This window comes from Pongo pygmaeus, chromosome 12, assembly GCF_028885625.2.
Source record: "Pongo pygmaeus isolate AG05252 chromosome 12, NHGRI_mPonPyg2-v2.0_pri, whole genome shotgun sequence".
In the NCBI taxonomy this organism is placed as follows: Eukaryota; Metazoa; Chordata; class Mammalia; order Primates; family Hominidae; genus Pongo; species Pongo pygmaeus.
In genome coordinates, this window is record NC_072385.2 from 46,755,008 (window position 1) to 46,767,950 (window position 12,943).

At 39.5% G+C, this 12,943-nt stretch overlaps 1 protein-coding gene across 1 annotated transcript in view; it reads right to left on the bottom strand.

Moving 5' to 3' along the window:
- Positions 1-12,943, bottom strand: part of KDM3A (lysine demethylase 3A) — a 53,732-nt gene that overhangs the window by 10,611 nt on the left and 30,178 nt on the right. The window contains exons 11-17 of the mRNA XM_054475770.2: positions 11,511-11,715; positions 7,141-7,355; positions 4,095-4,247; positions 3,860-3,955; positions 3,390-3,517; positions 1,775-1,970; positions 24-196 (exon numbers count right to left, since the gene is read on the bottom strand). Coding sequence (XP_054331745.1) covers positions 24-196; positions 1,775-1,970; positions 3,390-3,517; positions 3,860-3,955; positions 4,095-4,247; positions 7,141-7,355; positions 11,511-11,715 — 1,166 coding nt within the window. The remainder of the gene's footprint in view (positions 1-23; positions 197-1,774; positions 1,971-3,389; positions 3,518-3,859; positions 3,956-4,094; positions 4,248-7,140; positions 7,356-11,510; positions 11,716-12,943) is intronic.

Sequence of the window (12,943 nt, forward strand, 5' to 3'; positions counted from 1 at the left end):
AGTACCAACAAACAAACACATACCTTTCCTGTAGAAGAATTCAAGAGATTCCGGAGGAAACCAGAATTGTTGTTGCTTACGGGTGTTAAAATTGTGCTGTTAAATGTATGAAGGACTGTGCTGGATTTGCTTAAAGGTGGGAGGGGTGGAAGGCATTTGATTTCATTCTTTAAAATTGGCATTGTTGGTTGTTTTTCTAAAATAAAACCAAAACATCCAGATGAAAAAACATTCTGAAAGGCAAATCCCTTATTAGTATTCTACTAGCAGAATTACTTTAGAACTTGCTTTCTATTTACTGAAACAAAAAAAATACTTTAGGGAGTAAGTATGAATGATATGACTTACTTAGACAAGGATTCCTCACTGATGTTAAAAATAGTAACTATCCAGTACAATAGATTTTTGTAAATTGACCTTTGTATCTAGCAACCCTGACAAATATTTAGTAAATGTAGATTCTTTTGGATTTTTTGCATGTACTGTCTACAAATATTGGCAGCATTCTCTTTACACATTTTTTTTCCCTCAATGCACTGACCAGGACTTCCAGTACAATGCTTAATAAAGAGTGAAAACAGATATCCTTTGTCTTGTTCTTGAACATAGAAACTGTTTAAAAAAAAAACAAAAACAAACACCTCAAAGACCGGCTTGGCCAACATGGCAAAACCCCATTTCTACTAAAAATACAAAAGTTAGCAGGGCGTGGTGGCAGGCGTCTATAATCCTAGCTACTCAGGAGGCTGAGGCAGGACAATGGCTTGAACCTGGGAGGCAGAGTGCAGTGTTGCAGTGAGACAAGATCGTGCCACTGCACTCCAGCCCGGCTGGAGAGAGCAAGATTCCGTCTCAAAAAAACTCAAAACAAATTTTTTTTAAAATTCAACGACTATTTATGATCTCTCCAGTCTTGTTTTTTGGTTTCAACTCTTGATTAAGAATGTTCTTAATTTAAGAAGTTATTTGTAAATCATTAACAGGTACTGAATTTTACTTAATGTTTTCCTGCATCTTGTCCCATGATTCTTCTACATTTTTGAATGTCAGACTATATCTTCATTTCTGGAAAAACCTTGAAAAACTTGAATTCTTTTCCGGCCACTTGCTAATTGTGTTACTTCGGCTCAAATGAGCTGGTTTCTATGTGCTTCAGCTTCCTCATCAGTAATACAGAAATAACGAGCCATACTGATGATGAGGCATCACAGAGTTACATCACGTGTAAAGAGAGGGCCTGGACCACAACAGGAGTTTGAATATTCTTTTTCCTCTTTCTAAGGTATGTATAAACTCACCATCTGTGCTCTTGCCAGCTTTTCAAATTATTTTTTTTCTACAATAGTCATCTTAGACTTAATTTATGAGTTCTTTTAAGAGCTCCTTATCACATTTCTAAAGCTATATATAAAGGTTTTTCCAGAAATTCAGATGTAGTCTAACATTCAAATATTCCTTCATTTACAGTGTCAAATTTGATTCATTAAAATTTTGTTCCAGATCTTTGCATGAAAGAAGTGGCCTGCCATTCTTCTCTTCTGTAACACAGCCAGAAGGTGGAAGTCCCTACATTTTAATGCAGCAAAATTTCTCCTCTTTGGTGCTGCATTTCAAAAACACTTTCATTTGTGGCAGGTTCCAGGATGACTCCAGAGAAGCACTTTCCATTCCACATGACTTCCAACCACTGTTCTCTCAGCAAGTGAGGTTGCCAAGTCCTTCCATGAATGGACTAAAATACTCAAGAACAAACAGGAAAGCAGGAAACACTCACCCTTGTTTTCCTTGTTGACATTCCCGCTGGTTAGGTCGGCCAGCCAGTTTAGAGGAGATGTGCTGGCTGGACAGGCAGGCTTCATGCCGCCGGCTGGCTTGGAGGCTGCCTCCCCACCCACAGCTGCTGGCTCCAACACTGAGGGATTCTGCTGGAGCACTGCACCAAGAGTCGGTTTTTCTCCAGCTAAAGAAGTCTGTGTTAAGCATTAAAGGACGATTTTACATAAGCTGAAGAATGACAGCTTCCTTATCTTTTCTTCTCTCCTAATAGCTGACCAACAAGTAAGATAAATATCCAGAACAAAACCACCTAATAGTTAGCCCTGGGTATCCGCACAGCTGCAGTAATCCCGCACTAATAGAGAATAACTACAAGGTAGGAGAGATGTTAGCAACTTAAACACAGCAAGGTATTACCCCCCGCACCCTTTTACCAGCCCCTGCTGGTACATATCCCTATTACTCTATGTACCATGCTGGTTTAAAATGACCAGTTTGTGCCTGTCTCCCCTATGAACTCATCCCAGAATCAAGGATAGGCACAGAAAACATGGTTGAAAACAAATAAATGAGGCAGGCAGGAAAGGTAAAGCTGTGACTTCAGAAGGAAATGGGATGCAGAGAAAGAGAAAATGCTATTTTGACTTAGCTTTAAAAATGTGATGAGGAGCTCTTAAAAGAACTCATAAATTAAATCTAAGATGACTGCTGTAGAAGAAAATAATTTTAAAAACTGGCAAGAGTGAGTTTATACATACATAAGAGGAGGAAAAAGAATATTCAAATTCCTGTTGTGGTCCAGGCCCTCTCTTTACATGGATGTAATTCTGTGATGCCAATCATCAATATTGCTTATTATTTCTACATTACTGATGAGGAAGCTGAAGCACATAGAAACCAGCTCACTTCAGCCAAAGTAACACAACTGGCAAGTGGAAGGAAATGAACTCAAATTCAGTTCTGACTCCAAATATTACAAGTCTTCTGCTCTCCCATCCTGCCTATGACACCACAGCTTTAGAGAAATGTAAATTTCTGATTATTAAACACAATGCGGCATACTGATTAATGGAACGAGGCGGAGAAGGGACAGCAAGACCTACATGTGATGGTGGGGAGGAGAGGGATGCCACCGAGGAGAGACATATGAGGACTGAGAAAATTAACATTTTTTACATAGCGTGATGGGCAACTAAAGGTTCATTTCGTCATTTCCTTCAACTCTTCATAAACATAAGCAAAATATATTTAGTAATTTTAAAAATGTTAAAGCTTATCTTAATTCTGCAAAATACACAAAAATTTTTTTTAAACCCTTTACACATTCGACAGCTACTTATTACGTAGACTATTTAGAACTTTTTGCTTTTTCAAGAAACAAAAATGTAAAACCTACTAAAAGAGGCCACAGTAGAGTCTACGAAAGTAATGTGAAAAGTCAGAACGGGTCTCTGAACTGTCACACGAACTGTATGAATTCTTTCTCTCTCTCTTTCCACTGACAGCTATCCCCAGGTTCCTTTCAAATGCACTGATAGAAATCCTTGGGTTATTTGAAAAACAGACAAATGACAATTACAAGGGATGGTGAATTTAACATAAGCAGTAAATACCTGTTTTAGGTCTTCCTTTGAGGCTGGCTTTGAAAAGAGTTTGAATTGCCTGTTTGAACAAGGGCAGTTTGCCTTTATTCCCCATTTCGCTCTTACAGAATGAACAATGTCTCCAACATCATAGAGTGCTAAAGAAAGGGCAGAGGCAAACATCTGAACAAGGGTATTAGGTACTTTCAACCTCAACATTACAGAGCAGAAGCTGGCATTCCCCACAGGATTACTTTTCCCACTCCCTCCTTTTCATCCTGCTCCAGAGGCCTTCCCAAAAATGCATTTTCTTTTCTACTACAAAACTATCCCACAAAACTTGACTCGAAAAGTGTTGGAGGAATTATTTAATATATTTCTGGACAACTTACAATACACACTAAAATAAACTTAACGAGTAATAAAGGAAAACCAAACTACCAGCCCCCATGAGTTAACCAAGACAAGGGGAAAGAAAATCACTGCAGCACATGAAATACCTTTTCCAGGAATGATCTGTGTGGGCATTAAGTTCTCTGGTTCATGTATCTGACTCTTCACACATTTTAGCCAAGAGAAAGTCTTGTAAGCAGCACCTGCAAATAACCGATTTGTAGTAACTGTTCTTTACAGACTCTGGCTCCACATGCTTCAAGAAACCCACCAAACACAAATCAACAAAACACTTGATTTAACTGTGTAGACGGGCTGGAGGAGAATCAAATCGGTTCTCACCCTGTTGGCAATTCTTTCTCTTCATCCGGTAGCAGTCCACACATACTCCAAACCCACACCGAGGACACACCCAGTGCAGGTTGAAGATGGTGGTGTCGCACACATCACACATTTCTCGAACACCTTTGACGGCTCGCTTCCAAGCAACCTGTCCTGCAAAAATCAGTAAATCACTTAGTCTTTGGAAGGAGAGGGCTTCTGAAACCAAAAATGAAAGGTAGGGGTTATTGTCATTCCTCCCTGTGACTAGACTTCAAATTAACTTTGTTCAGCCTTCATTGCAAATGCTGTCCTCCACCCCATGAAGTGCTCCTGGATCCCCTCAGCACTCCTAGTAACTTGAATTTGTACTTCAGATTCATGCCTCTTCTCACTGTATGTATTCAGGCACAGTCTCACCTCCCTCTAGGAGACTGAACTCCAAGCAGAATCCCTATTCAGACTGTGCAGCAGTAGTTACAGAAGTTGGAGCTCAGACACGGGTATCACACAACAGTGGTTCTTAACCTCTGAGTCATGAGTCCCTTTCAGAATTTAAAGGCAGCATATGTTCCAGGCTTTCTCCAAAGGAAAAAGAAAAATTTACTCAGATCCACAAACCCAGTAATCTGCACAGAGCATCAGGTTGTTCAGATACCCTACATCCACTCAGACTGCCCATTAAAAATTCCAAGGTTCTCAGGGGGCCTGGAGGGAGTTGCACATTAACTTTGTGCAGGCACAATGGTCCAAGATCAGTTCCTTCACCAGTCAGTCAGAAATTCGATTTAGCCAGTGCCAGGAATGATGCAGGCACCCAGGACTAACTCACACTAACTAAACATCCAGCAGATAAAGGCACGACCCAGAATTCCACAAAGCAGCATTTTCTGTTCCAGTGGCCAAGACCTAATAACTGGAGGGAGAGGCCTTCCAAAACGGGATGGGCCATTGAACCCTTCCCCCAGATGGAGGAGTGCCAAATTAGGGAACCAAACCAGGTATCAGCAAGCTTTCAGAAGTGTGAGCAAAGGGAGGACATTTTTGTGGGTCACAGAAAAGCCCAAGGTCTCCTGACTAGGAGACTCCTGGCAGTCAGTCTGTCTCTCTCCTGAACAACACTGGATCAATGCTGCTGCACTCCTGTTCTATGGAGAACATCTTTTTCCCAATCCAGTTTGGGGTTAACTCATTCCTTCTTCAGACTGAACACAACCCAAATGACCAAGCTTTAGTTTATACAAAATCAATCCGACTGCTGAATGAACTTCTGCCATTACATTATAATGTAATAGCACAGCGCACAATTCATATAGCTTTAGGCATCTTACAAATGAGATTTTATGAACTTCATCTCGGACACTTGGATTAGACTGTTTTATCAGAAAGTACTCTTAGATCTCTTAGCCACCCGTTTAATGATTATTTGTCACTGAAAGGACAGAATAAAAGTAGTAATAGTCGAGCTCTGCTCCCTAATCTCAGGATCAGAGGTAAACTCTTCTGGGTATGGTGGCATATTTCAGTATCACTCACAGTGAGTTTCTCTCTCCAATGTGACCAGCTTGTCACAGAGAAAAGAAAGAGCAACAGGCTAATCAAAAAGGCAAGGAGGAAAGGTTAATCACATTTAAATCTTCAAGGAGGAGACTTAATTATGCTGTAAAAAATAACTGTGCCTTTTTCTATATAAAAAACATTTTTTAGATGACTCATCTTTATCAAAGAAAAAGCCATCACTTGCTTAAAACAGCTCTGCTGATTCAGGAGCAAAGCTACTAATACGTTCCAAAAAAGTGTTTCCACATTGCAGTCATATATGTACCACTGCCAGACCAGTTACTTAGGAATTTTTCTTTCGATCTACTACTTTTACTTAAATATATTTAATAAAGAAACTTTGTATCTCTATTGAAAGTGGAAAACTAATATTGCTTGTCTTAAACAGACTACAGGCGGGAAAAGTATAAGACGACTCTTGACTTAGAGTCTCCACTACCCCAGCAGAATGAAGTAATTCTAAAGAATAACTCTGGTTGTCCCAGGCACTCGCAATTCCCTTTCTCCCAGGCAGCTCTGGATTCCTACAGCTGGGAATGACTTAGTCCTGTTCCTTGGACTCTGAGACAGTATCCGCATATATTCAATAAGTTATTTTTATGCTTAAGCTAGGTTCAGTTAGTTGCTGGTAATAAATCAAAATTCTTAAGACTGGCATGGATGCTTGTATTCAAACATACTTGGTTAAGCAAAGTCTAAAAAGAGACATACCAGAGGAATAGAAAGGCTTCACTTTTAACTTTCAACCACTGGTAAAGATAAAATGATGGAAGAAAATATGAGGCTTACAAGACAGATGGCCCATGGTGCTTCTGGCTGGATAACTCATTTCCACAGAGGGACATGGACAGGAAGACGCTGCACCATCCTCCAAACATCCTAGCTTGAGATGTCATGAAGGAGGTCTGGCTCTAATGTGCCACCTACCCTGATTCCTGTGGCTTAATGGGCTGCCAGATCAGTGTAAGAGTGCTCCCAAAGAGGGGAGGACACAAGCACATGCACATCTAGAACCTCCACGTATTCCCTTCAAACCTTGACTCTAACAATCATTTCCATTCTGAACCTGTTCTCATTCTCATGTCTGGGACCCAGCCCTGCAGACTCTAACTCAGTAGGTCTAAGAGTCAGCCTTCCCATTCTTATTTTCCTTGAAACGTATTCATGATTAAGAACCTTTGTTTTAAAATAAACCAATCTGAGACCTCATCCCCTTTTAGTGTGCCTGCACTGCTGGTAAGGCTATGCAAATTCCACCATCACTTCACCTTCACCTTTCCTAACAAAAAAGGAGTTCCACTCCTCTGTTAATTGGCCCAAAATAAACCCCAAAGATAGGTGGCTAACTCTGATCAAACCTGTTGCAAAAGGAAAAATGCAACCTCATTATACCAAAGTTATCTAAACTTCTGGGTGAAAAAAAACCCAAGCAATTAGGACTTAGGTGTCACTTAGGAACAAAAATCAAATTGGGCTCAAAAATCCTACCCCCAAGAGACGCTCTTACTGTGTGGCTCAATAGTTGACATGGCTTCCTTTTCAGAAATCACCATTTGACAGAAGTGGTCTCCAATGTTGGCCAAGATGTACTTTGCTGTGTCCAAATCAATCCCCACGACATTTCTGGTTAAAGGTAACCACAAGCCAATTGCTTCACTGTCATACTTGTTTGGTGTTAAGAAGCCTTCTACCCGCAACACACCATGTTTGTTGAATTGTAACCTAGGGGAAGCAGGGGAAAAAAAGATATAATGTACACACACACACAACTGATTTACAACTTGTAATTACTGTTTGTTTTTTTTTTTTTTGAGACAGAGTCTCGCTCTGTCACCCAGGCTGGAGTGCAGTGGTGCCATCTCGGCTCACTGCAACCTCCGCCTCCCAGGTTCAAGCAACTCTCCCTGCCTCAGCTTCCCCAGTAGCTGGGATTACAGGTGCCTGCCACCACTCCCGCCTAATTTTTGTATTTTTAGTAGAAATGGGGTTTCGCTATGTTGGCCAGGCTGATCTTAAACTCCTGACCTCAGGTGATACGCCTGCCTCAGCCTCCCAAAGTGCTGGGACTACAGGCATGAGCCACCGTGCCCATCCACAACTTGTAATTACTATTTAAATCAACAAAGTCCTTCCTAGTTTTCTGTAATCTCCATGGCTAATCACAGCCAATGATTATTTGGCAATGTCAGTAGGAAGATTAAAAACACTTTTTCCCCAAAAGACAAGCTAGACAGGTGAAAGAGGAGGGAGGAGAAGGGGAAAGACGTATATTTTGTACTCAAACCAATATAATCATACTCCCTCCAGGGACAGTTCTTCAACTTACTGGACTTGGCACTTAAGAGCAAGGAAAATCACAAGTTACTACAGAAGTAAGTCGTTAACAAACAGAAGGTGATAAATAACCTGATCAGATTTAAATACAACTACTGCTTCAAGAAAAAAGTTCAGCTAAAGAAGGGTAACCCCTAGACAGTCACTGAAGCAATGACCACACTGGTCTGTGAGGTACTTGGTGCCTATATAAATTCCAGCTGCACGTTACTGTCCAAGCTTCTGGAAAGAGGGAAGCATTAAAATGGGCCTCAGAACCTAAGAAGTGGAACAAAGGGCAGAACATTTGTTCATTATTTGCCTTCAATACTGTATAACCCTTGAATGTTTTTTTCATAAGCTATGTATTAGTTTTAAATTTTTGAAACACAAAATTTTTTTTTTTTCTTTTTGAGACAGGCTGTCACTCCAATGCCCAGGCTGGAGTACAGTGGTACGATTATGGCTCACTGCAACCCCCATTCCCAGGCTTCAGCAATCCTCCCACCTTAGCCTCTCAAGTGGCTGGGAAGGCAGGCATGTGCCACCACGCCCAGCTAATTTTCTTATTCCGTTTTTTGTAGAGACAGGGTTTTGCCCTGTTGCCCAAGCTGGTGTCAAACTCCTGGGCTCAAGCGATCCTCCCACCTTGGTCTCCTGAAGTGCTAGGATTACAAGCATGAACCACCATACCCAGCCTAAAAGTACAGTATTCTGGCTAGGCACAATGGCTCACTGTAATCCCAGCACTTTGGGAGGCTGAGACGGATTCAGTTTGAGACCAGCCCAGAGAACACAAGACGACCTTGTCTCTACAAAAAAAATTTGTTTTAATTAGCCAGGCATGGTAGCACAAGCCTGTAGTCCTAGCTACCTGGGAAGCTGAGATGAGAGGATCACTTGAGCCCAGGAGTTTGAGGTTACACAGTGAGCTATGATCGTGCCAATGCACTCCAGCCTGGGCAGCAGAGCAAGATTCTGTCTCTAAACATAAATAAGTAAATACATACATACATACGTACATACAAACAAATATTTCTAGTAGGAGACATAAGAAATAGATATAAAACACAAGGAAGTAGCCTGTAACAGATATCATAACAGTCATTAATTCTTATAAGAGCAGAGGAGGAAGTGCTGACTGCTGACTATGAGTTTTGTGGGCCAATATAACAAGGACTTCATGGTAAAGAGAGTAACTGAGCTTGCTTTGGCAAGAAAAGGTAGACAATTAGGTAAAGAAGGTATGTCCAAGAGACAGCATTTCATATAAAAGCAAGAAAACTAGAGGTGAACAGGGTGACAACAGACTAAATAGACTAAAGGGTTTATTCAAATAGGTAAGAATCAGGAAGAACTTGCAGAGGTAAGTTGGGGTCAATTGCTGAAAGCCTTCAGTATTTCATTGGGGACCTTGACTTTGCTAGGCACTGGGCAGCTATCAAAAGTCATCATGTGAGACACATGCAAAGTTGTGTTTTAGAAAAACCATTTGTCCAAAAGAGTGTAGAATAAACTGGAAGGACAAGACACTGTTACCTAACATATGCAAATTATTTCAAGCAGTCCAAATGAGAGATGCAAGTTTTTAATTTTTTAAGACGGTCCAAATTAGAGATAGTCATAACACAAAAAATTAAATTTGAAAGCATTTCAAAGTGGGAGGTAATGGCAATAGGACCTAGCAGCTGAGCCTTACCACTGAGACCCTACCCCTATTCCTATTTTATTTGCAGAAGAATTTAATGAGATACAAACTTGATGAGGAGGCTAATGACAGCCTCAATCTTCACTCTAAACATCAGGAAAAAAGTTAAATTATGATATTCTTTTACCAAGATATGAGTTTTTTCTAGTTTCTACTACACTGGCTTCTACTATGCAGCATTAGGCAAAGGTACTTTCCCCTTTAAAGAAGTCAGAAATGAAAAAAAAGCTAAGTCATAAAGTCAATGACTTCTAGATTTACAAAAATATAGTGGGTTAAAAAAAAAAAAGCTCTAATCATATTACAAAGAACAAAAGAAAGAAAAAAAAATTATCCCTTCCCTAAAATGCCTTTGCAACTTAAACCACTCTCTCATCCAATCTAGTTATACTTTTCATAGCAGAGGAGCCATAACTACATGAAATCAAGTGAATAGAAACACAAAGACCTGTACAAAGCATAACCATTTCAGTGTCTTCAAAATACATACACATACAAATGAATATGCATTGTAATACACTGTTTAAGAAGAAAATTCTCGAGAGGAAGGGAAACAGAGTTACCCTCTACTGACAGCTTATTCTGGGCCAGGCGTTATTCAGAATATATTAATATATGCATATGTTAACACACGTTAACAGTATTACAGCTCTAAATGCTACCCCCATGCTTTATGATGTGCTTTTGCAATTTACAAAGGGATGAATGGGGCAAACTAGTACCTAAAAAACTCTTACTTCGTCAAATAAGCCTGAATCTGAAAGTTACAAGCACAGATATAATGATCTAAATTCCCTGTGCATTTAATTCGCTCATCAGCAATCTTTTAACTTAGATAAAACGAAAAGGGAGGAGGAGAATAGGAAGAAATTGAAATCAACTCTTCTGTGTATGATTAGAGTTAGTCCAACCTGAAAGTACCTAGATTTCTGAGAAAGTGAATTATATCTCAAGTTCAACTATACCAACACTGTTCATTTCTATATGAACAAAAAAGGGCTGCTTTTTTCTTCACTCAGGACAGAAGAATTTAAAGAAAATGATTTTGAAAAAAAAAATATATATATATATATGAAAATTTTGCCTATAAAATTGGAAAAGACTTTTTAAAGATAAGCCTCTCCCTGCTGGCAATGGCACAGAGACCACGGGAGCATGCTCAATCCCTGCAGTGGTCAAGGACACAGGTGCGACCTTCCTGGAGGAGAACTTGGCAGAACAGGTGTATCAAAGCCTTAAAACACACACACCTTCTGACCCAGAAATGCCACTTCTAGTAATCCTCCCAAAGCAAATAATCAGGGACATGGACAAGAAGATCATTTCTGCATTATTTCCAGTCACAAAAAATACAAAATAATCTTAATACCAACAAGGGAATTGGTGAAATAAATTATCAAACATTACTACAATGTGCTCTTACACAGAAATTCAAAAGTATTTAAAGAAAAAGGTTATGATCAAGAGGTTCCTACTATGTAATGGGAAAGTAAGATTCAAAACAGGGTGTGCAATATACCAACTAGGTATACATTTTATGATCATACAATGCACTGAAAAGTTAACGGTAGTTACTTGTAGTGGTTTTTCAGAACCTTCAACATTTTTCTATAATGACTTACTTTTTGAAATAGAAGTTTATATTTTTAAGCTGTTACTTTTAAAAAAATCAAAAATAAGAATGAAAAGTAACATGCAATAAGATCTAGATTCTCCAACCTAGAGATTATAAATGCAACATCTAGCACCTTTTTACTTCTAGATTTACTGTTGATAAAAGCGTAACAAAAGTATGCCAGATGATCTAGCATAACAAGTATGCCCAGATTATCTGAACTTTTCCCAAAATGCCTCACCTCCTGAAGTGAAAGAAGCGGCAAAACACAGGTGAGTCCTTCTGTTGCTCCTTATCCTTGCGGAGACTGTCCAAGCGACACTCTCGGCACTTAGGCAACTGTGCCACGATGTTCACACAAGAATCATCCTGTACGAAGGCCTCGCCACTCTGTTGCAGCTTTTTGAGTTTAGCTGGGTCTGTCAAAACCGACTTCCTGGATGGGGCTAGGAAAACAAAAGATTAAGGAGACAGGACCTCAAATTTTTAAAAATCACATTCATATGTGACTGAATTCTTTTCAAAAACCCAATATTCCCTTAAAGAGAACTCCCTTCTCAATTCCTGGTTCAACTGTAATTTCTAAAAATGGCTCAACAGAAGACAACTATCAGAATAACTGGGAAAGTTTTACTTTCTTTATAAAACAATTCTTATTTGCTGAATCCACTTGGCAACATAAAACCCCAAATTAAACAGCCAGACTCACAATTCAAAGTTAATGTATACTTCTATTCACAACCCTACATTTTAGGACGTTTTCAAATCAGATATTTAATTCAAACTCTCTTGAGGTTCACTTCCGCAGAGGCCTGACTTAGTGGACGGCCATTCTGTCACTTTCCAAATTCAAAAAAGACTGGTTTAAGGTGTGTTTTTAATAGTACAACGCAAAAGCTAACCATTCTAAAAATAACAATAAACAAATCGCTTTCCTACGTAGCCCCTGGGTCTATGGAGTTAGAGCATCTTCTAAATGCCTGTCACTCGACTCCTGACATGTCTTCCACTTCTTTCACACATGTGGTCCATGCAGGATTAAGAGCACTGACTACATACAGGATTATCATTCTAAGTAAATGCAGATTTTATGTTTTAACTTGTAATGGGCTGGAGAATTTGAAATGTTAACATGGTTTCTAAAGACAAGGTAGACATGTATCAGGAAAGAGCAATCACCGTGTCAGAGAAAATAAAGTAAGGAATCCATTTGTATGTCAAGAGCCTTAAGGAATATTTCATAGAGAACAGAGAAGACCTTTTCTTAGGGTCCAAGAGAGCTGAGAAGAGGGAAGTGGGTTTTTAGGCAAACAAACAAAAGTCAAAAACCAACAGCTTCTGGGGAACTAGTTGAAAGAAGGGTGGGAGAGGTCAGTCTTGGAGAAAATTGGAAGATCCCAAACCAAAGAAGGTTTTAAACAAAGTAAACATCTTGAATAATTACCTTAGAGGTGATCTAATCTTACCTCTCTTTTAAAGCAGGACTAGACCACATGTAAATTTCTACATGATGCTGTCAGTCCTTGATCCCTTAAACACTCCTACTCAGTTATAGCGAAAGAGAAGGTAAAGTAAGAAAGGAGAGAAAATAAAGAGATTAGTAGTTCAAGGATGTAATTTTAATTACTCAGATATTGAAAGACATCCTTTGAGTTGAGCCAGGCTTCCACGGAT